Source organism: Gambusia affinis, linkage group LG06 (genome assembly GCF_019740435.1).
Source record: "Gambusia affinis linkage group LG06, SWU_Gaff_1.0, whole genome shotgun sequence".
NCBI classification, from domain to species: Eukaryota; Metazoa; Chordata; class Actinopteri; order Cyprinodontiformes; family Poeciliidae; genus Gambusia; species Gambusia affinis.
In genome coordinates, this window is record NC_057873.1 from 24,424,555 (window position 1) to 24,447,631 (window position 23,077).

The window sequence follows — 23,077 nt, forward strand, 5'->3', positions numbered from 1 at the left end:
CAAAGCAAAACAACCTCACTGTGTGAATTCTCCACTTTAATGAAAACAGTGTCGACTCAGTGCATCATTTGACACATTAGACAAAGTCATGTAGTAGTTGTACTTTTAGGAGGAAAATAAATCTACTTGTTTTCAGTTGTTTTTACAGCAGATTATTGTCACATTGTCACTGATTATAGATTTACATAAATATTTAAAGGACTACCTGGATCAACAGGAATTATGGGTTTTGATGTTTTGCTTTCTAAGACTAGAGCATTTAGTCATTAAAACAACGACCAAAGTCCTAATTAATAATATTTTAAGTGACTAAGTTTGAACACAGGTGGACTGATGTGTGGTTTAAGTCCGCTGGTTGATTCTTCCTGTGCAGACTTTGCCCGACTAAAAACGTCCCAAAGGATTTCTTCTCATATCCAGCTCAGCAGCTATAAGAGCTCAGCCCTCATCTCCGTTTGACGAAGCAGCATAAACATGCAGAAAGCCACTCTTGTCATTTTGTGTGCTTTCTGCATCGGCCAAGTTTATGACTGTGAGGTGACGGGAAAATTCGACATGCCATACATGTTTAAGCGAGGTGACATAATGATCGGGGGGATTTTTCCAGTTTTCAACAAAGAAATAACGAACACTTCTTCATTTAAGGTGGAGCCTCTTGAAGTGATGTGTGAAGGGTAACAGTTATTCGCTTCTCCATGTTAACTTTACACATGTTTTGTGCTTTAACCATCTCCTTGACCCTTCCTGTTTATCTTTTTTGTTTGTTTGTTTGTTTAGATTTGATCTGCGTGCTTTTCGATGGACCCAAATGATGATATTTGCCATTGAGGAGATAAACAAAGATCCTGCTCTCCTTCCAAACATTTCTCTTGGCTACCGGATCCTTGACTCGTGTGCCTCTCCTACCAACACCGTGCGCGCTGCTCTAACACTGGGAAGTGAACCAGATGGGATGGAGGCGACTCTCCCGTGTCCTCCAGCAATATCTGCCCTCATCGCAGAGTCAGGATCATCTCAGTCCTTAGCTGTTGCTGAAACTCTTGGACCATTTCAAGTGCCAGTAGTATGAGATAAAAAACACAGTTAATTATCTGATTTGTAAATTTTTTTGTGTGATTGAAAATAAGGTTGTTTTTGTTGTTGTTGTTGTTGTAGGTGAGTTATTTCTCAACATGCGCCTGTCTCAGTGACAGAGCTAAATACCCAACTTTCTTTCGAACAATTCCCAGCGACTACTTCCAGGCCAAAGCCTTGGCAGCTCTGGTCAAGCACTTTGGCTGGGAGTGGATTGGAGCCATACAGTCAGACAACGACTATGGACGAAACGGGGTTCTTGCGTTCGCCGAGGAGGTTAAAAAACTAAAGATTTGCATCGCTTTCATCGGTACGGTTCTTCGAACTTACCCTCAGGAAAAGATCCTGAAAGTTGTAGAAATGATCAAACAGTCAACCGTCAAAGTCATTCTGGCTTTTGTTCCTGAGGGTGACTTTTACCCTTTGATGAAAGAGATAGTGAAGCAGAACGTCACGGGAATTCAGTGGATCGCCAGTGAAGCATGGATAACAGCAGCACGGCCCTCCACGCCGGAAATGTACCGAGCTTTCGGCGGAGCGTTGGGATTTGTCGTTCAGAAGATGAACATCCCAAATCTATATCCATTTCTGATGAATATTAACCCTTACAGAGATCCCAGTGAGCCTTTTGTCAAGGATTTTTGGGAGGTAATGGTTGGCTGCAAACCTTCTTCAAATGTATCGGACACTGGAGCAGCGAAAATATGTGCAGGCAATGAGACGTTGATGGACTACACCCAGGATGTGTTCTTCAATGTCTCACAACTCAGAGTGACCTATAACGTGTACAAAGCTGTTCATGCTGTTGCACATGCTCTTCACCAGCTGGTGTTCTGCCGACCAGCAGGAGAAAACAATGTGAAGCCATGTTTGAATGTTTCTGAAATTCATCCGAAAGAGGTGAGCAATTCTGCAAAAGAACTCCAACAGAGCTTCCTGTTAGGAAATGATTTTAAGTTTTAACATGACATTTTTTTCTTGTTTTTAGGTTACCCATCATCTACAAAGAGTAAACTTCAGGAACCAGTTTGGAGATGATGTGTTTTTTGACGAGAACGGCAACCCTCCTGCTTCCTACGACGTCATAAACTGGCAGCTCAGAAACGGGCAGGTTCAGCATGTGACCCTGGGCCACTTTACATCCACTAAGAACGGAGAGTACACACTGAGAATACAGGAGGACAGAATAGTCTGGAGGACAGGAAGAAGTGTAACTATTTTCTTTTTTTAGCATGAGTCTCAGAATTGATTTATATCACATTTATTATATGTTGTTACATAATCTTTCTTCTTTTTTTTCCCCACTTCAGGTTCCCACATCTCTGTGCTCTAATGTTTGTCCAACAGGGACGAGGAGAGCTCAAATCAGAGGGAAACCAGTCTGTTGCTTTGATTGCCTTCCATGTGCAGAAGGAACAATAGCCAACTTTACAGGTAGACGAGAGTTTAATAAAAACACATTTACATACATAGTACTTCATAGATACAAAGTCTAATGTGTGTTTTTGGTTCATTTTCGTTGCTAAAAATGTATTCTATTTTATTTGAAACTTGTGTTCCCTTTTTCTTTTTCCCCCACGCTTAACAGGTGCAACAGACTGCACAGCCTGTCCACAGGACTGCTGGTCCAATGATAAACGAAACGAGTGCATTCCAAAGACGGTGGAGTTCCTGGCGTATCATGAGCCCATGGGAGTGGCGCTCACAGTCGTGGCCTTGCTAGGCGCCTCTCTGTCTCTGCTCACGATGATGGTTTTCATCCGCTACAGAGAAACTCCTGTAATAAAAGCCAGCAACTCCGAGCTGAGCTTCTTCTTGCTGCTTTCTCTCTTCCTGTGCTTTCTCTGCCCTCTGACCTTCATCGGCAGACCCACAGTCTGGACCTGCATGCTGCGCCACACCGCTTTCGGAGTGACATTCGCACTTTGCATTTCCTGTGTCCTAGGGAAGACCATCGTTGTCGTGGCGGCGTTCAAAGTCACACACCCCAACAACAAACCAGCAGCAGGGCATTTTGGTCCGATCCAGCAAAGAATTATTGTTTGCTCCTGCACTTTGATTCAAGTAGTTATCTGCATATTGTGGCTGAAGCTCAATCCACCGTTTCCTGACAGGGTTTTCAAATACAGCAACAAGAGGATTGTGCTGGAATGCAACACTGGGTCAGAGGTCGCTTTCTATGCAGTACTGGGATACATCGGGATTCTTTCAGTGATCTGTTTAATCCTTGCATTTCTAGCAAGAAAACTGCCTGATAACTTTAACGAAGCCAAATGTATCACGTTCAGCATGCTGATATTCTGCGCCGTCTGGATCACGTTTATCCCAGCGTACGTCAGCTCTCCTGGAAAGTTCACAGTGGCTGTGGAGATATTTGCAATCCTGTCATCGGCATTTGGTTTATTAATAAGTATTTTTGCACCTAAATGTTACATAATCTTAATAAAGCCAGAGAAAAACACAAAAAAGTATGTTATGAGATTAAATGCGAGTAGAAAACATAGTTTGGAAAGAAAATATCAAATTCACAATGTGTTCACGATTCCAGTGTGTGAGTAAAACGTTCCAAAGTGTTTTGGATGAAGACTGAACATTAATACACATGGAGGCATTTGCTGTAAATAAATCATTGCATTATGCTGTCAAAAATATATAAATGTTCAATACTGAGTAGCAATATGTACAGTTGTACAAACGTGTAAAAACAGGTATTCTTCATGTGTTTAATACTTTTTTTGTTCTTTGTAAAAAAATCTATATTTCTTCATATTTCACTGCTCTGATAATAATCTATAACTTATTCACTGTCAATGGTTTATTACACAATAAAGATAAAATATCAAGTAATGTGTCTTAATATTTATTTAAAAAAAACAACTAAATTCACTAACAAAAAGGAAATGAATATTTTAAAATGTAGAAACAGAATCACATTGTTTTTCAAGTTTGTGAACAAAAATAAGAAATTTGACTTTGGTTCCAATTTTGCTCTCAATGAGGATATTTTCACTACAAATATAAAGAAAAGAGCATAATGTTAGAAAAGAGCATAATATTAGAAAAGAGCATAATGTTTAACTGTTGACTTTTAAAATATTTCTATTATGAGGTGAAAGAGACCTTGTCAACAATTTAATGGTTACCTCTTTCAGACTTTCTGATTGTCTCACTATTTTACAACATAAATATGAACCTTGAACTGAATTCTCCAAACCTGAAAGAAAATGTCATTTCTGTAGATCATTGTCAGGCAATAACTTTTAAATAATCTGTTTCACGTTTTAATTACATCAGAATCTCGGCAAAACCCAGGAGATTTAATGTTCAGCCCTTCTGAAATCTATTTACTTGTTCATGTTTCCTCCTTATTGCGTGTTGAATTAGACAGTATAGCCTTCTTAATAAAGAAGGTAATTATTTATAGGTAAAGGATTCCTGGTTTAATTCAGAACTCTGTACTTCAAAGCAGAAAAACAAGGAGGTTGGGGAGAAAGTGGTACTCTACACACCTGGACTTAATTCCATCTAAAGAGACTCTTCACCAAATTGGAACATCATATTTTTTTATCAATTAAAGATGGATTATGAGTCTTTTTTTCATATTTCTTAGATCTGTTGCTATGTCATGATGATAGGAGGCAGGTAACCTGTGAAAAAATGTATCTCCTCTTGACTGAGCCGCCTACTTGTAGTTCTAATACCATCTGCAGACATACGCCACTCCTGGTCCGAAGCGACCAGTCAGAGCCAGGAGGGTTTTAACTCTGTCAATCACCCTCATGTGTGCGCTGCTCACATCCTCTCCCTTTCTATTTGCTGCGCTACATCTAGTTTCCCACTCCTAGTCTGCCATGAATATTCAGGCTAGTTAGCTTATCCACATACGAGTGGATAAACAGTTTTCCTGAAACAGTAAGTTGTTTCTCTGCCGTTCGCACTTTTAGGGGCTTGTGCAACTTATGCGAATTACTGAAGGAAAAAAACAAAACACAAATCAGATATTTAATTATATGTTGTTTAATAAATGAAGGTGAAAAAATCCACAAATAGTCTTTCACGCATGTGTCTTTTTTTTTAAAATCCTCTGGATATGAGGCCGAGGCTCGATCTCTCCTTGTCGGGGATTCTTCTGACTTGAACAGCTTCTGAGCCTCGGGCTCAGTTTCAGGGCAGTCTTCTTATAGTCCTTGTTTTCTGCCTTAACACACCCGATTTCAATGTTTCGTTCTACCTTTGCATTAGAAATTTTTTACTGTTCTTTTCAGGTTTAAGCAAAATTATGTAGCACTTTGGGGCAAAAATGCAAAGGAGAAGTCCTGAGGCTGAGGCTAAAATAGCAAAAACATGGACAGCTACGATGTATTTTCCAACAGTGCTCATGTAAACCGGGATGAAAGTAACCCAAACAGCAAAGAAAATCAGGATGCTGAAGGTGATGAACTTCGCCTCATTAAAATTATCAGGCAGCTTTCTTGCCAAAAAGGCCAACACGAGGCACATGCAGGCCAGGACTCCAATGTACCCAAGAACAAGCCAGAAGCCAACTTCTGAACCGGTCGCACATTCGACGATGATTGTAGAGCTGTGGTAGTTCGTATTGTGATTGGCATGAGGCGGACTGGTAAGCAACCAAATAAAACAGACAATAACCTTAAAAAAAAAGACAGAAAGAAATAAAGATAGTAGTTTTCGCAGACTAAGATGAAGAATTATTGCTCTAGTTGAAATGTTTTAGTACCTGGACTGTGGTTCCCAAAAGCACACTGGCTCTCTGCTGTTTGGTTCCAAACCATTTCATGACGGGACTTCCTGGCAATCTCGACCTAAACGCCATTAGAACCACCACTGTCTTGGCTAGAAGGCATGAAAGGCAGAGTGCAAAACTGATCCCAAAAGCTGGATACCTGATCCGACATAGCCACTCTGAAGGCTTGCCGAGGAACAGCAGGCCGACAAGGAAGCATATGGTGAGAAACAACAAAAGGAGGAAGCTCAGCTCCATGTTATTTGCTCGAACGAGTGCTGTGTCCTTATGTGTGTAGAATATGGCAATGATCAGCAGGGAAAGGCCAACTCCCAGAACCGAGGCAGCACACAGCAGAACCCCCATGGACTCATGGTAAGACAGATACTCCACTCTTTTAGGGATGCAGAGATCTCTGGCTTTGTTTGGCCATGTGTCCCCGGAGCAACGCGAGCAATCTAAAGAATCTGAATATAGAGAGAGAAGAGAAACTTACGCGAGGTAACCCTGAGAATAACTGTGCTTTTGCTCCCATTACTTTATTGCACATCTGCCTGTTCCTTCACAGAAATTCATAAAACCCTGGAAAATGACAATCTGGCATCGCCTTACTATGAATTTGCCAGGTATGCACAATTAATTCACCAACTAAACCATGCTGCCACTGATTCTTTTTTTTGTTTTTTGTTTTTTTGATCGACTGAACGCTGCCACCACATAAGCCCTGACGTTCTGGATTGTACATTTGTACCACTACTCAAAAATTAACATTAATGCAACTGAACTGTATGCTGCATCATACTAGTCCGGCTACGCCGTCTAAGATTCAGTCACCTCAGCATGACATTTGCTCAAAATGTCCAGCATTTGAGGTTGAGCTACTTTCTAATTGTTTGTGGCTAATAATTATCTGACCACTTCAGGATATTACTCGTTCTTTGACATTTTGTTTTCAGTCTGTTGATCCCTGAAGATAAAAAAAAAAAAAATAACTGAGGGGGATTGATGCTAAAAAGTACCTACATATTAATTAGTTAGAACTCATTATTGAAAAATGTCAGGATTTTATTTAACATCAGTTTAATTTATTCATACTTATCGCTGTGTAATACATGTTATTGTAATAATAAAATCTAACCGGAAGCTTCTATTTGAAAATCTGGAGGAAATTTCCTTCCCCTTCTTTCTCTGCTCTGTCTCCAAAAGTGACCCTTTTCCACTAACAACAATATATCAATAACATTGGAGATGTTTAACTTCAGGCAAATTGAATTAGCTGCATTTACAGTTGCTTAATCATAATATCAAAAGTGGTATTATTGTCGAGTAACAGTTACAGCGTTTACAAAATCCATTCATATTCTTTCATCCTTTTGCACACGTCATCATTGCAGGTATGCAGCAGGGTAAGTTCCTGACTATAGGGGGAGACAGCCAGGAAGTGGGCTACACACAAAACAGTAACGGGACAATTAGGGGGCTGTTGAAATGAATGCTTTTATGCAGTTGGAGGAAACCCAGATCCATAGATGCTAACTCCGCCCCTGGCTTTATTTTAGTTCGATACCCAAGTAAATTAACTAATGTAGCCAAATTTAAGGATAGTCAAGTAAGTTTATGATTAAACAAAGTGGTGAAAATGTGTAGCAAAAGACAAGACATACCGGTTGTGTTACTAAATTCTCCTTCGGCACAGGGCACACAATCATAACAGCAGATAGGTTCCCCTTTTCTCCTGGCAATACGAGAACCTGGAGGGCAGCTGCTGCTGCACACAGACCGGAGAGCCTGAGAGGCAAAGTTCAGGCACTCAGAAAGACGACTGAACAGGCAGCTTTCTTCTCTAATGTACACATATTTTATCAGAAAAATAGAATGCGTTTATAAAATGTAAGCAACGTGTTTTTTTTTAAACTGGATACACAACTGAATCTTTGAAAAGTACTGAGATTTGACATGGATTTAAGTAGTTAAACCTAAATATTCATAACAAATTAATGTCAAAAATTTTTTTTTTCCAGATTTTTATTCATTATTAAACATTCACACATTCTTCAGTGCAATATTTATTTAATTGAAAGGGTTTTTTATAATGGTAATTCATTACTCCAGTTTTCAACAAAAATGTAAAAAAAAAAAAAAACATAAAAAATCTTGGCTTTTAAATACTTAAATTTTAGAATAATAATACCAATATCATTTCAGAATATTTGAAGGATGGAAATTTTCTAACAAACTGCAACTGGTCATTTTCCAATAAACGTTTAAAAGGAGACTGTAAGAATAACTTAGCAAAGAATGCTGCACATAAATAACAGTAATTTAAACGATGTGTCAATCAGCAGGGCACAGAAGAGTCGGAGCGGTGAACACGGCCTCAGGCCTGTTTGTGGAGAACGCACCTGCTTTCCAACCGGCCACATGATCGCTGAGTCGTTTATGACCAAGCTGCTACCGGCGGGAAAAGAGGCGTCGTAAAAACCAACTTTTACCAAATCTAGAGAGCCGTCAGGCCCCGTCTGCCAGTTCATCAGATCATAATAAGCAATTGGGTCACCATTCTGATCAAAGTTGACTTCCTCCCCCAGTGTGGAAAAATTTGCAAGCTTCATGTAGTGAAGAAGCTAAGGGAATAAAAGCATTGGGTGTCACACGTCTGTTTCTGAAATATTACTACAAATGACAACTTGTAACCATTCTCACCTGCCAGGGTTTAAAATTCTTTGGATCTGCACAGGTGTTTTTGACGAACGGCCCCTCTCCAGCTTTACAATTACTCATATCTTGCAAGGCGTAGGCTACGAGATACACGGCTTTGTAGACGTTGTATGAAACCCGGAGTTGTGTCACATCAGAATACGGAGAGTAAACGTCATGCAAGACTTCAGTCCCCTTGCATGGCGTTCTGCTTTGTTGGCTCCCCAACCCGTGATTGTGAGCGTTCGCGGATCCGTTCAGCCGACAGTTGAACGTTTCCTCCCAAAATTCTGCCAAGAAAGCGATTCGATGAATAGCTGACGGTGTGAGAGCCGCCAGATGTTGCTGGAGCCCAGGAATCACAGCGGCTCTCTGTATGGCGAACCCTAGAGTTCCCTTCAGAAGACTGGCTGAGTTTTCCCACAGCGACTTGGAGGTCGCCCAGGCCTCACTGGCGATCCACTGAAAGCCGGTCAGGTTTCGACGTTGCATCTCTCTGAGGATGTCCTGCACCTCTGCCTCACCAGAAAAATTTATGATGACTTTTGAAGAAGTCATCTGGTAATGGGAAAGGTAGAGGTAGTATTTAATTAAAATTCACCAAATTAGGATGAGTTATACATGAAATTACTTCCTTAATAATGCCAAACACTACTTTGTTTAGTGTAACGTAACCTTGTCTAACGAGAAAGGAGAAACAAATCACTTATTTCGTAGCTAACATTTAACAGCATATTTTAGTATTAAATAAAAAACAGAAACCTGTCACTCTTTGGACCTTTCAGGAGGTAAAATGCAGTAGTTGCAGCACACATAACACACCTGAATAACATTCAGAAGCTTTTCAATGGCCGGCTGGCTTAGGCCTACGGGGTAGAAATGTGTGTAGGCAGCACACACACCATAGCGCACTGATTCCTGGAGGAAAAGCTGGATGGCGAAGCGAGCATAATCGGATTCCACGCCAATTACTCCCACCCAGGTCCAGCCAAAGTAGCGGACCAGCTGGGCCAGGGCTTTTATCTGGAAGGCGTCACTGGGCATTGTCCTCATGAATGTGGGGAATTCCCTCTGATTACTCAGGCAGCTGCAGGAAGCAAAATAGCTCACCTAGAATTACAGCAAACAATGGTTGACTTTTGCTGCTTGTGGAGAAAAGCATCAAATGACAGGTAGCAATGTAGGCAGAGACCTAAACTTAAAACCCAAGGTTCACAAGATTGTGGTTACTCATTGTAATGGATCAGCAAGTAAATTATTTAACAAAGAGAAGTTCAAACAGTCGCACCAGTGGAATATGGAAAGAACCCAGACTTCGCAGCAGAGCCATGGAGACACCAGAGCCAGCGTCTCCTATGATCACCGAGGACACCGTTCTGTTGACAGCCTCGCATCCTAAACCAGGGGCTTCATCCTGACTGGCATTTCCCTTCAAGCCCTCTGGCTGTCCGTTCGCCAACAGGAAGGACGCTTTCAGGGAAACGGGTATATCATCGCAGCTGTCACGGATGTGGAACCCCAGCTTGAGTCGCGGCAGGAGATCCGTGCGTTTGTTTATCTCTTTGATCGCAAAAGTCATCGTCTGCATCCAGCGCAGGGCACGAGCGCTGAAGCTGTAGACAACGATAATCACAGGCTTCTTACAAAAAGTGGCACAACAAAATCAAACAAGCACATTTTTAACAGTTCAGGTCACTGCATTGAACTTACTAGTTGTAAGTATTAGGTGTAGGCTTTATGTTATATGTGAGAGGAGATGACACAGGACTGTAATGTAAAGGGAATAGACCCCCGATAACTACATCGCCATCCTCATAAAGACTTTTTCTCTCTTCTTCTCCCAGGAAAGCACAACTATCAAGAGGAGCAGATGAGCCATGATTTCCTCTAAATGGAGACAGAAAGAGAAGGAGAATTACATCCAGCAGTCGCATGTTCGCCTCGGGGAAAATTAAGAAGCCTGCCCCAGTTTTCACACACGTAGAAGATTAGAATATAGTTAGGCACGCCTGATTTTTATACTGTAAATGGCACAAAAATAACTTGAGGGTGCCGCCCATCAACTACGTTGATGGTTGTGACATAGTTGGTGGTGATATAACTTTTTTCCAATGAGTAATGCTGAGAAAATTACTATTTGGATTTAAACTTTTTTTCTCGTTGTTGAAACTGATTATGTTTTCTTAATTTTTAAGCTTTAAAGCTTGTTAGAGCTGAACAGTCAAAAGGTGTGTGTTAAGCAAGACCAATGTACATCTATAAATACTCATATGGTGAAATGTTTTTTTTTTTTTTGTACACTGGCTGAGGTGGCTGCTACTGCACATCTAAAAATGTATCTGTTCAGATTTCAGCTTGAGTCCTTCTGGGAGGATTTTTCACAGTTTTCCTGTCAAATCAAGACACAGCTGCTTCAGATTAGCAGCAGCATTTAGCAAACATTGTTGTGCTGATGTACTGAAGGTGGAGTCTCAGAAAGAGTAGGAGCTTCTTAAAGAGACAGAGACCCAATTTTAAGGCGCCACATTAGTTGCCGTGTTTGACATGTACGGTAACATAAATGCCACTGTGAGCCTAGAAAATATAAAAGTATTAAACCATATTGATCATATTTACATCTGTAGGAAAAATGGTAAGCTAGACACACCATTCCAGTTATTAAGTATTGTGGTGGTAGCATTTTGTTGTGTTTTCCCAAAAGAGAGTTGTTTACTTCACAAATTGGGTGGCACTATGAAGAAAGAATCTCGTGTGGAAATGTTGGAGCAACATGTCGAGGCATCGACCAAAAAATTAGGGTTTGGGTACAAATACGTCTTCCAAATGGACAATAACACTCTCCAATTACCAATTTTAAATCGCTGTCTTTAATCAGCTTAGGAAATCCATTCCACACATATACATAAAAACTGCGTTAAAAAAATGAATGTTTGTCATCAATAACTCTGTTTTGTTGTCAACAACAGATGAAAACCCATCAGAAAACATACGATGATCTACTGACGCGTGTCATCAGGGACTGAATCAAGTTAAAACAAAAACAATAATTGCTCAGAATTAACACATACCAGCCACAAAGAAAAAAATAATAAACATGTGTCATAAAGAACCGTAAATACATGTGGGTTTTTTTCTAATAAAAAGAAGAAACCCGACTGGCTTATTTAGAATTTTTTCTCACATAAAATTATTCCGTTTGCTCCCATCACTTTCAGTGAACTATGCAAGGCTACTAAACATCCAATTACATCACACTGTGTCAATCGATAACAGGGTCGCTTTCTTGTATATAAGCTGCCAAACTCCAGGCTCTCTGGAGTTTTGACCATGACTATCAGCATGCCTCTACTTGCTTCATTTTCTTTGATTTTCTATGTCTGTGTCTTGTCTTTCACACACTCCCCTGTTTCTAGATACACGTCCACAGCTACAACCGCAGCTGAAGACTGCGTTCTCCGAAACAGCTTTCAGCCGGGCTTCGTTGCAGAAGGCGACTTTATAATAGGAGGGATTTTTCCTCTTCATTATAACCAGGAAATGCCTGATCAGAACTACACCTACACGCCGCCACCAGTGAAGTGCAACGGGTGAGCCTCATGGAGAAATGTTGTTTTTTTTCCCCTGCTAAAATCGGGGGGATTTTGTTCTCTATTGTTTAGAATCAGTTTGGGTCTAAATACACCGGCTGGTGGTTAAACCAGTCGAGCTGCTGAGATTACATTTCTGTTTTAGGAGGTAAAGAATATTTGCTTTATGGCGCACAAAATGTTTTTTAGGTTCTTTTTGTGTCCGATTAATTGCCATGTTAGTCTTACTACTATATTACTCAATGCTTGTTTGATTCTTTGATTCACTGAATGGTCCAGTCATCTGAGATTGTAGAAATTAAGCAATTTATGTATTATAGGACATGACTGTAAATATGATAAGATGTTTTCTCAGATATAAACCAGACATTATGGACAAAGAAAACTATTTAGTTCTTTAAAAGTAAAAAATTAACACAATTTCTTCTGTCCCAGCAACATTTCTGTCTCTAACTACTTTGTTCAATATGCGTGCATGTTTGTGCGCGCGTGTGTTTGCGTCTTTGCTGAGCCACAGGTTTGATCCCAGGGCTTTCCGCTGGGTTCAGACCATGAGGCTGGCAGTGGAGGAGATAAACGAGAGCACACGGCTACTGCCAAATCACACCCTGGGTTACAAAATTTTTGATTCTTGTGCGTACCCGCTGACTGGTCAGAGGGCCGCTCTGGCTGTGCTGAACGGCCTCAGTGAGGCCGACTCTCCCATGTGCTCTGGAGCCTCTCCGATGCTGGCTGTGATCGGGGAATCCGGATCTGCTCAGTCCATCGTGGTTTCCAGACTCCTGCAACCATTCAGGATCCCTATGGTAACAGCATCTCCTTTTCTTTGCACTCACTTCAACATCTTAAGACTTAAGCTAACCCTCACCCTCACCCTCAGATCAGCTACTTCTCATCATGCGCCTGCTTCACCGACAGAAGAATGTATCCCACATTTTTCAGAGTAATTCCTAATGATGACTACCAGGTATGACTGTATGTTTCCGCTTGCGTGTTGTCAAAGAGGAAGTCATGAATGTTACATCTTAAACATTTACAATTGTAATCACTTGCTGTAATGTGAAGACATTTGATGTGGATTTTGATATCTTAAAAATGTAATTTTCAAAATGACCTCACCTTTCTTTTCTTTCTTGCTGAAAAAGGTGAAGGCCATTGCTCAACTCCTGCAGCACTTCAACTGGACTTGGGTCGGGCTTATTCGAGGAGACCATGAATACGGGCGTTTTGCGGTGCAAGGTTTACTGAGGGAGTTGCAGGGCAGCAGTGTGTGTGTAGCTTACCAAGAAATGATCCCCCTACTCTACAACACACAGCGGGCCCTGGAGATTATGCAGGTACATTTTTTAAAGAGGCGCCTATTTAGTTATGATGCAAAACAACTCCAAAGTGATTTAAAACACATCATATTCTTAAATATGGGGGCAGAAATAGTTAGTCATAGTAAAATAAAAATCCAACTAAATCTCCCTTTAGTTGGTTTCTAGTTCCTTTAAGTTTCTGAACATGAAAAATGTGAATTAATTTTAGAAATTAATAAGGATTATTAGTTTTTCTGCTGACTAGAGTAAAAAATGAATCATAATTTTGTTGATTTTTCTTTAATGAATGATCATGGAAATGTACTTAACGATGACTTTTAAAGCAAAATATTTACACATCCATTATCTGTGTGTACCATTGCACCCTTACAGCACAAGTGACAAATTTGACACTATATATGTGCAGTTAAGTCCTGGCTGTAGCAAGCCTTTCTAATGAGTTTCTTTTCTGAACATCTAGGACGTAAAGGTATTTTTTTTAAGAGAAAGAGAAACATTTGCAATTGAATTTTGAAAACACGTGGATTTACTACTTGACTACACGCAACCAATTAAAAGACATGAATAAAATACTCAATTTATTCTGCAAAAATGTTGCTTTTGTGAAGAATAACTGTGATACATATACACAGATTTTAGTCCAAATATTTAAGGTAAAATTAATAGCAGTGATCCAAACATGCAAGGAGTAACAAGTTATTCTTTACAAATGTTTTTACTTGCATAAGTGAAGTGTTGAAAAGTTAACAGATTGCATTGTGCTTTTGTTTTGACATCTTGACCTTCTTCCATTTTGAAAAACAAACCAAAAAAAAAAAGGTCATGCGGCGCTCTTTGGCAAAAGTAGTGGTGGTATTCTCAGCCGAAGGGGAAATGACGCCGTTCCTCAGGGACTACATGAAGCAGAACATCACCGGAATCCAGTGGGTGGCGAGTGAAGCCTGGGTCACGGCGTCTGTCTTTACAGGAAGGGAGTTTTACCCCTACCTGGGGGGCACCATTGGCTTTGGCATCAGAAAAGGTCCCATTGCTCAACTCAGCGACTACCTGCAGACAGTCAACCCTCAGCGATATCCCAACAATGTTCTGGTGGGCGAGCTGTGGGAGGCTCTGTATGGCTGCAGCCCTTTTCCGTCCTCTGCCAACCATTTCCCAGTTTGTTCAGGGCAAGAGGTGCTGCTGAACCAGCACTCAGCCTACATGAACACATCCAGCCCCAGGGTGGCCTACAATGTCTACAAGGCTGTGTACGCAGTCGCTCATTCACTGCACAACCTCCTTCTTTGTCAACCAGGCAACGGGCCGTTTGAAAACGATTCGTGTGCTCAAAGCGGCAAGATACTCCCCTGGCAGGTATGACGATGAATCATTTGTTGTTTGAGGAGTAAAAAAAGCCCATTGCTTTTGTTTGTTCTATTATAAATCTTTCCCCCCCCACCTCTATTAGCTTCAGTACTACCTGCAAGAAGTGAAGTTCAACATGGCCGGGGAGGAGGTCAATTTTGACCTGAAGGGCGACTCGGTGCCATACTATGACATTATCAACTGGCAGAGAGGCACGGCTGGAAGTATTGAGTTTGTCAACGTGGGGTTGTTCGACGGGACTAAGCCTGATGGAGAGGAGCTGGTGATCCAGGAGGAAAGAATAATGTGGGCAGGTCATCAGAGTGAGGCAAGCTGCTCACACTGTGTTTTTACCTTCATCAGATGCCAACTGTTGAAGTTCTGTAGGTTAAGATGGAGGTAAGTGGGGCGAATAGGACGGATTGGATCTGATTTGACCCCATTATTGTCCATTACGTAGTCCGTTAGGCAGTAAAGACGGTGTTTTAGCGATGGTCTTCAAAATGCCAATACAGCGTGATTTATTTTCTCAATATCCCCTTTCATCTTTTCTTTTGTGATATTCCTCAACTTCAACTGAAAGGTCCCATCATGGAATAGGGGATTGAAGTCTCATTTTATTTCAATCATGACTGATTGTTAAAAAAAGCAGATTTGCTAACAGAACCCATGTTGTCCCTGTGAAGGTGCCAGGGTCTGTGTGCAGTCCCAGCTGCCCTCCAGGCTCCAGGAAAGCTGTCCGTCGTGGGGAGCCTGTATGCTGCTTTGACTGTGTACCATGTGACAGCGGCAAAATTAGCAATCAGACAAGTGAGACTGAAAATCAATGCAACTTAAGTATTGATCATAGTACTGTCACATTTATCTTTCTTTTCCTTTGCTATTCTCTTTTCGCTAGACTCAGTAGAATGCATATTTTGTCCTGAGGACTTCTGGTCCAACCAAGACAGAACAAGCTGCATCCCCAAGAAGGTGGAGTTTTTGGCCTACGATGCCTTGGGCATACCCCTGACTGTCATTTCAGTAGTGGGCGCCTCTCTCACTATCGGTGTTTTTGTCGTGTTTTTCTACCACAGAAGCACGGCAGTCGTGCGAGTGAACAACTCAGAACTCAGCTTTTTCATCCTGTTCGCTCTCACACTTTGCTTCCTGTGTTCTCTTGTTTTCATCGGAGAGCCCACCGTTTGGTCCTGCATGCTCCGTCACACTGCCTTTAGCATCACGTTTTCACTCTGCATCTCCTGCATCCTGGGAAAGACTCTGGTTGTTTTGGCTGCATTCACGGCCACCAGGCCGGGGGACAACATCATGAAGTGGTTGGGGCCCAAGCAGCAGCGAGCCATTATTTTCAGCTGCACTCTCGTCCAGGTGGTGATCTGTGCCGCCTGGCTAATTGACGCCCCACCTTATCCAATTCGAAACACCAAATACGAAAGCTCAAAGATCATACTGGAGTGCAGCGTTGGGTCGAGTCTTGCATTCTGGTGCGTTTTAGGATACATTGGCCTCCAGGCGTGTCTCTGCTTTGTCCTGGCATTCCTGGCTCGAAAGTTGCCCGGAAACTTCAACGAGGCAAAGTACATCACCTTTAGTATGCTGATCTTCTCCGCTGTGTGGCTCGCTTTCGTCCCTGCTTACGTGAGCGCCCCCGGAAACTATGCAGGCGCAGTTGAGTCCTTCGCCATTTTGGCCTCCAGCTTTGGGTTATTGTTTTGTCTGTTTGCCCCAAAATGTTACATTATTTTGCTAAAGCCAGAGAAAAATACAAAGCAGCACCTCATGGGTAAAGAAAAACGATAACTCTTTTTTTTTTCTTTTTTTTTTTATAAATCGCTCTCATTTCTATTAGCTTAATATTTGTTTTGTATTTTATTGAATTCCTTTTATTCTGTTTTCTTTTTCTACTGGTTTTTCTTAAATTTTGCAATGTATGTTTCTGCTTTTGTAAGGTAGTGCGAATTCCTGTGAGCGAGAAAGTGAATAACAAAGACTCGTCAATTTTATAACATGCCAGAATAAAAAAAAGTCTTCTCCATTGTTTTGAGAATTTATTTTTTCTTGTTCTCACATTTTTTAAGGTAAGTAAAGGTATTCTTATTTATATAGCACATTTTCAGCAACAAGGCAGATCAAAGTCACAACAAAACAACAAACTAAATGATGAGCAACAGAAAGAAAAAACAACAAACTGTAAAACAATGTACTGGCTGTCCATGTTTAATAAGAATAAGTAATCCATAATTTATTTATTGTTCTGATAAAAATAAATGGTATTTTCTAAGTTTGTTTTAGATATGTAAACTAGTAGGAGTTTCTCTAGATCTTATTAATAGTTTATTGTTGATAAATGTGTCTAGTCAAATAAATAGGAGTTTTTCTGGATTTTGAGTTTGTTCTTATATAAGACTAAATTGTGTGTTACGATTTAGCTTAGAAATGCACAATGATAGGTTTTGATTATTGGTAGATTTTTTTCTAATCACAATATAATCAAAAACTAAAAATAAGCATCATTTTGTATTCAAAGACCCTTTTTGCTGCTAAAGTCAGCAAATAAACAGATTATGAGCTCAGCAACAAATATATTTATTGTTTTTAATCTGTTGTTTTGGTCATTCAACCGTCAGATCGATGCTAAGCAGCACTACTACACACATTCATACCTCGAGGTCCGACGTCCTGCTGTCTCCGAACACAAGTCAAATAATGAGACCAATAGCAGAAATTGATACAACATGCATTCTCATAACGAGTGAGGAACCATTCATCAGGAAAAAAAAAATGCAAACAAATTGTTGAAACAGATGTTGTATTTTTAGTCTGATCCAAGGACAATTTGCATACATTTCCTTACTTTAAAAATGCATTTTAATAAGCATAGCAACAAAGAAAAAAGAGATTGTGTTTACTGGATTTAAAAAGAAAAGAAAAAGGTATATAGATATTTATCTATATTTTCCAGTCATACCTTTTCTAATGTTCCTTTCAGGGTGGAGAAGAATTATGTAACATTTGGGTACAAAGATGCACAACAAAAGACCAAAACTGGAAGCTAATATTGCAAATATCTCCACGGCTACCGAGAACTTTCCGGGCGAGCTGACGTAAGCTGGGATGAAACAGATCCACACCGCCCAGAAAATCAGCATACTGAAGGTGATGAGCTTGGCTTCGTTGAAGGTGTCTGGCAGCTTCCGTCCGAGGAACGCCAGCAGGAGGCACACAAACGCGAGCAGGCCGATGTAGCTTAGCAGCAGGTAAAACCCAAGCGGCCATGGCTCCTTACACTCCAAAACGATCTGATTGGGACAAGGAATACAATGTTGTAACCTTGTTTTTGTGTGTGTGTGTGTGTGTGTGTGTGTGTGTGTGTGTAACAATGTCGTGATTGAATTTGACAGGATGAGCCTCAAGACTCGCTTTTCTTACTTTTCCATATGAAGCTTGATATGTGGGGTTCCTGACAGGGAATGGCGGCGCGCCCAAGAGCCAGCCAACACACAGACAAATCTGAGAGAACAAAGAGCAATTAAATAACACTTGCAATGCTGTAATCGGAAATGGCAACAATAATAATAAAAACAGAAAACTGTGTAGGGTTGGCACCGCAGCAAGTTTTTCCCACCTGAGGAGTCGTTGTGCAGAAGATCATAGTCCTCTGTTGGGTTGGACCGAACAGTTTCAGACCCCCGGAGCTCGGTATGTTCGCCCGAAAAGCCAAAAGAACCACAACGGTCTTAACCAGGAGACAGGACAGGCAGATGACAAAGCTAATCCCAAACGCCGCCTGGCGCAGCATGCACGTCCACACCGAGGGCTGGCCAATGAACACCAGGGAACAGAGGAAGCAAAGCTTCAGCGACAGAAGAAGCAAGAAACTTATTTCGGAGTTGTTGGCCTTGACGATGGGCGTGGTGCGAAAACGATGGAAGATCGCAGTAATGATGGCTGTCAGGACGACGCCAAGCGAGGTCAGCAGAACTAGGACGATGCCCATGGTCTCGCTGAAAGACAGGAACTCTTCAACCCCGGCGACGCATTTCACCTTGTCTTTGTCGGACCAGTAGGAGTCCGGGCATTTAATGCACTCGGTGGAGCCTGTGGGGACACAGAAAACATTAAATGGAAAGAAATAAAAAATCTGGTCAAATTTGTAGAAATTTTTACTGTTCCACACAATTTTTCAATCATTAGTGATGTACAACAAAGTGATGATAAAAAGAATAAAATTATTCATAACCTCAGCTGACTAGGCTTAAAGGTAATCTTTTAATTTCAGCAAAATATCTACAGACTGAGAGTGGAAATACCCCACCAGACTTCCAATTTAAGTTTCAGAGAATCTGAGGATGAAGTTAAAGATTAGGGTGCTGGCAAGAAGTCCTTCCAACCTCAAAGACTTGAAGCTCTTTTGAATAAGAGTAGAAATTTTCGAAAAGCAGGTTAGTAGAAAGGGAACGACGGCTGTAATGCCAATTAGGGCTGAAACAATTAATCGGCTCAATTGTGATTAATCGATAGTTGAAGTAATCGTTGACTGATCTAGCAATCAATTAATTGCTAACTGGAGTATAAAGACTCTAAAATATGCCATTTGCTGAAAGAACAACAAACTCAGAGGAGTAATTAACTCAGAACGTTACCAAAAAATAAATACATTTTGCATTTAAGATAAAAAAAAAAAAAAACTTTGTCTGTAAATATGTCCCTCCAAAACCCCTATAAGTGATTTAGTTTCACCTTGTTCAGGTCTGTAAAAAATGTATAACTTCCTACTAAGCACCTTTTACTACCCTATTATTAATCGGTTTATATATAAAAAGAGTCAGTAGATCAGCTCTACACTGTTCTGATGTCAAGCGAAGCAGAAACACTGAGCTTTTCACACATTGATGTTAGAAAAATATTTTTTAGCTGTAGATGAATCCTTTGCTAGAAATGGTCAGGCCATGCTGTCGGACTCAAGGCAATAAAATGTCTGTTTATTTAAAAAAGGAAGTGACTTATTTGTTTATTTACATTTTCATCTATTTCCAACAGTGTTTGAAATAACCTTAAATGGCTACTAAAAACATGCAGAATGCGCCCACTTTTTCACCTGACTAATCGATTAATCAGAACAACTTATAGAACAATAAATTACTAGGCTAATCATTAATTGCAGCTCTAATGATAATGCATATTTTTCCACTGGCCACGTTGAAGGTGTTGATACTTTGTAACTTTTTGTTTTGAATAGAACTGCAATAAAAACATTTAAAAGGTTCATATTTGTAATTGATTTTTGATTTGATATCTTTTGAGATCTACTTTTTCAAATCCTAACCAAACTTCTTGGTTGAATGTGAAATAACTTAAAATCTGGCAAGGGTACAAAATAATGCAGCTTTAGCTTTGCAAATTACCGTAAGAGAACAAAAAATAAAGAATTGCCTACCTGTCTGGTTGCTGATCTCTCCATCTGCACAAGGCAGGCAATCAAAGCAACACTGAGGTTGTCCTGGACGTCTGGCCTGTCGGTTGCCGGGGCGACATGGAGCGCTGCACTGAGAAACAGGCACCTGAAGGACGACCAGAAAAGCACCACCGAAATTATTGACTGAAAAGGCTGAAATTTAATTTAGACATCACATCTTCTGCACCTGTGACCGGCCTCCTGTCCATACAATAGTGCTGCCATTTAACTTCAGCCGTTGCCCCAGTGGAGCTGAACCATCATAGCCTCCTACTTTAACAAATCTGTTGATGAGATGAAAAAACTAAATAAAATCAAGCCGGGGTTCAGGAACGTGCATCAGGTATAAGATAAGATAAGATAAGATAAGATAAGATAAGATAAGATAAGATAAGATAAGATAAGATAAGATAAGATAAGATAAGATAAGATAAGATAAGATAAGATAAGATAAGATAAGATAAGATAAGATAAGATAAGATAAGATAAGATAAGATAAGATAAGATAAGATAAGATAATTTATTAGTCTCCAATAGGAGAAATTTGTCTAGCAAGCTGTAATACAACAATAAGAACAATACATTAAAATAGATGCAGGGATAAGAATAATAAACAAGGAAGTGACATAAAAGTAATGGCCAAATAATGAAGTCAGAGCCTCCAAAGAAATTTTCTGCTGCAAAACAAGTGTTACATTTGACCTGATTTTCCCCTTGCTGTCCTTCTGCCAGTTAATGATGTCATATAAAGGGACCGGCTCTCCGTTAGTGTCAAAGTAAACTCTCTCCTGAAACTGATTTGTGAAATTTCCTTTCTTCAGATGGTACAGGAGCTGTTTGAAAAGAAGGCAAAAACATCACAAAAAAAGTAACAATAAAAGAAAAACTTTAACAAATGAGCAGTGATTTGGTTTTCGGTAGCTGTTTCACAAACCTGTCCTGCAGTGAATTCTGTGTTTTTGTCACACACACCCTCATTTATTCCTGCAGAGCCACAGTTAAGTAAGTTGTGGAGAGCGTGGGCAATGGCAAACACAGCCTTATACACACTGTAGGATATTCTGACCCGAGATACGTCAGTGTAGCTGCTTGATGTGAGACTCAGGTCTTCCGAGCCTGTACATACAGGCTTTGGATCAGCATTTATACGTTCATTGGTCACAACAGACATATTTTGAGAGTCCAGATTGAATCTGCGATCCAGTGCATCCGCCTCGTTTTCATCAGTGACATTTAGATCGAACCGGAGCCGACATCCAAACTGCTCCTCCCAGAACATGTTGATGAACTCCATTCCCGGTTCGGGAGACGGACGGACATTAAGGAGGAACTCTTTCAACCCAGGGATATTGACTCCGGGGAAAGAGAAGCCGAGCGTTCCCTCTAAAAGGCCGTGGAAGTTCGGAAAAGTCAGAAGGCCGGCTGTCACCCAGGCTTCACTAGCCACCCACTGGATCCCTGTTACATTTCTACGAGAAAGCTGGTTATGTACAGAAACAGAAACATACCGGTTAGCACACACACACACATACACACACACACACAAAAAAGTCCTCTTTATGATCTGAACTTGATCCTGAATGCTGCACGTCATCTCTATTCTGCATATAAACAGAGACGCTCACTTCTAGGAACAAATCCAAAAGTTGTCCCTCGACCGCAAAAACCACCACCACGTTTGCGGTGGAAATCTGCAGCATGTCCGCCATGTCCTGAATCTCAGCCGCTGTCGGTGATTTCGGAATAGTCAGGTGAAAAGCCACGCAGCCGCCGCTGTGTCTGAAGTGGCTGGAGAACTCCTGTATGCCGTACTGACTATAGTCATCCTGGAACGAGCATTGAATGGGGTCGGTAAAACAAAATAAAGACTTGATTTGTTGAGTGAGAACAAATACGCCTGATCTTACTGTCGTCCCTATGGCGCCCACCCACTGCCATCCTAAGAATGTGACCAGCTGTACGAGACCTCCGACTTGAAAAAGGTCGCTAGGCACAGTCCGCAAAAATGACGGATACACGTGCTTGTCGTTAAGGCAGGTGCAAGTGGCAAAATAACTCACCTAAGATGAGACAGAGATTTTTTGTTTTGTTTTGTTTTGATTTGTGTTTTTTAACAGCAAAGCACTGAAAAACATCTTTGCAGAAAATGCTGTCTTCTTGCTTTTCTTACCAGTGGGATGTTGAAAGAGCCAAGAACTTGAGCTACAGCCCTTGTAGGGGAAGACGATGCGAGACCAATGACAGCAGGGATGGGAGAGCCAGACAGACAGCTGGGAGTTTCATCATCCTGTGTTGCTAATAATGTTTGCGCCTTTTCGCTTGTCAGGTTTGTCGTGTTTCTCATTCCCAACATTTGCTCATCACCAGCCGCAGACTCTGAGAAAGTAACTAAAGAGAAAAGGGCCCGCAGACCGCTGTGGACGTTATCACAGCTGTCCAAGAGGCGATAGCCGAGCTTGACACCAGGTAGGAGGCTGGACATGTTGTTTATTTCCTCCACAGCAAACGCCATCGTCATCATCCAGCGGAAGGCTCTGTGATCAAATCTGCCAAAATACAGGTTGAATGTTTGTCGAAATACATTTAACCCGCGTACGTCTGACATCGTCATATTTACCCGCTGCAAGGTGTGACCTGGGGTTTGCTGTGGTAGCTGTGCTGAAGCTCAGAGGCCAGGTAGTGCAAAGGGAAGAATCCCCCTATGAGAACATCCCCGTCCAGCTGCAAGGCGGGAGGCTCATTGTCTCCCACTTTCACGCACTGAGTTGAAGCAGTTTCAAAAGCACTCGTTTCCTCCATCTGCAGATCGTTCTTTATCTCTATTAAAACACCATCTCTTTTCTCTGCTCTTTCT

General features: G+C 41.0%; 4 protein-coding genes across 4 annotated transcripts; 2 read left to right on the plus strand and 2 right to left on the minus strand.

The window, feature by feature from the left end:
* Window positions 1-474: 474 nt before the first annotated feature.
* On the plus strand, window positions 475-3,633 carry LOC122833076 (extracellular calcium-sensing receptor-like). Its single transcript, XM_044120375.1, has 6 exons — window positions 475-674; window positions 778-1,063; window positions 1,156-1,974; window positions 2,063-2,284; window positions 2,385-2,508; window positions 2,663-3,633. Exons 1-6 carry the CDS (start codon window positions 475-477, stop codon window positions 3,631-3,633), a joined length of 2,622 nt encoding a protein of 873 aa, XP_043976310.1.
* Window positions 3,634-5,283: 1,650 nt separating this feature from the next.
* Window positions 5,284-10,118, minus strand: LOC122832491 (extracellular calcium-sensing receptor-like). The gene is made up of 7 exons (XM_044119308.1): window positions 9,804-10,118; window positions 9,338-9,625; window positions 8,522-9,073; window positions 8,221-8,442; window positions 7,483-7,606; window positions 5,813-6,285; window positions 5,284-5,724 (listed from the first exon to the last, which is right to left on the minus strand). The coding sequence occupies exons 1-7, from the start codon at window positions 10,101-10,103 to the stop codon at window positions 5,302-5,304; spliced, it is 2,382 nt and encodes a 793-aa protein (XP_043975243.1). The 5' UTR covers window positions 10,104-10,118; the 3' UTR covers window positions 5,284-5,301.
* Window positions 10,119-12,792: 2,674 nt separating this feature from the next.
* On the plus strand, window positions 12,793-16,568 carry LOC122832490 (extracellular calcium-sensing receptor-like). The gene is made up of 7 exons (XM_044119306.1): window positions 12,793-12,908; window positions 12,983-13,069; window positions 13,248-13,439; window positions 14,244-14,777; window positions 14,872-15,096; window positions 15,455-15,557; window positions 15,667-16,568. The coding sequence occupies exons 1-7, from the start codon at window positions 12,807-12,809 to the stop codon at window positions 16,566-16,568; spliced, it is 2,145 nt and encodes a 714-aa protein (XP_043975241.1). The 5' UTR covers window positions 12,793-12,806.
* A 1,114-nt stretch (window positions 16,569-17,682) lies between these two features.
* On the minus strand, window positions 17,683-22,744 carry LOC122832492 (extracellular calcium-sensing receptor). Its single transcript, XM_044119309.1, has 11 exons — window positions 22,394-22,744; window positions 22,131-22,283; window positions 21,849-22,049; window positions 21,463-21,604; window positions 21,158-21,372; window positions 20,926-21,056; window positions 20,411-20,507; window positions 20,206-20,329; window positions 18,394-18,866; window positions 18,198-18,278; window positions 17,683-18,067 (listed from the first exon to the last, which is right to left on the minus strand). The coding sequence occupies exons 1-11, from the start codon at window positions 22,742-22,744 to the stop codon at window positions 17,714-17,716; spliced, it is 2,322 nt and encodes a 773-aa protein (XP_043975244.1). The 3' UTR covers window positions 17,683-17,713.
* Window positions 22,745-23,077: the final 333 nt, after the last annotated feature.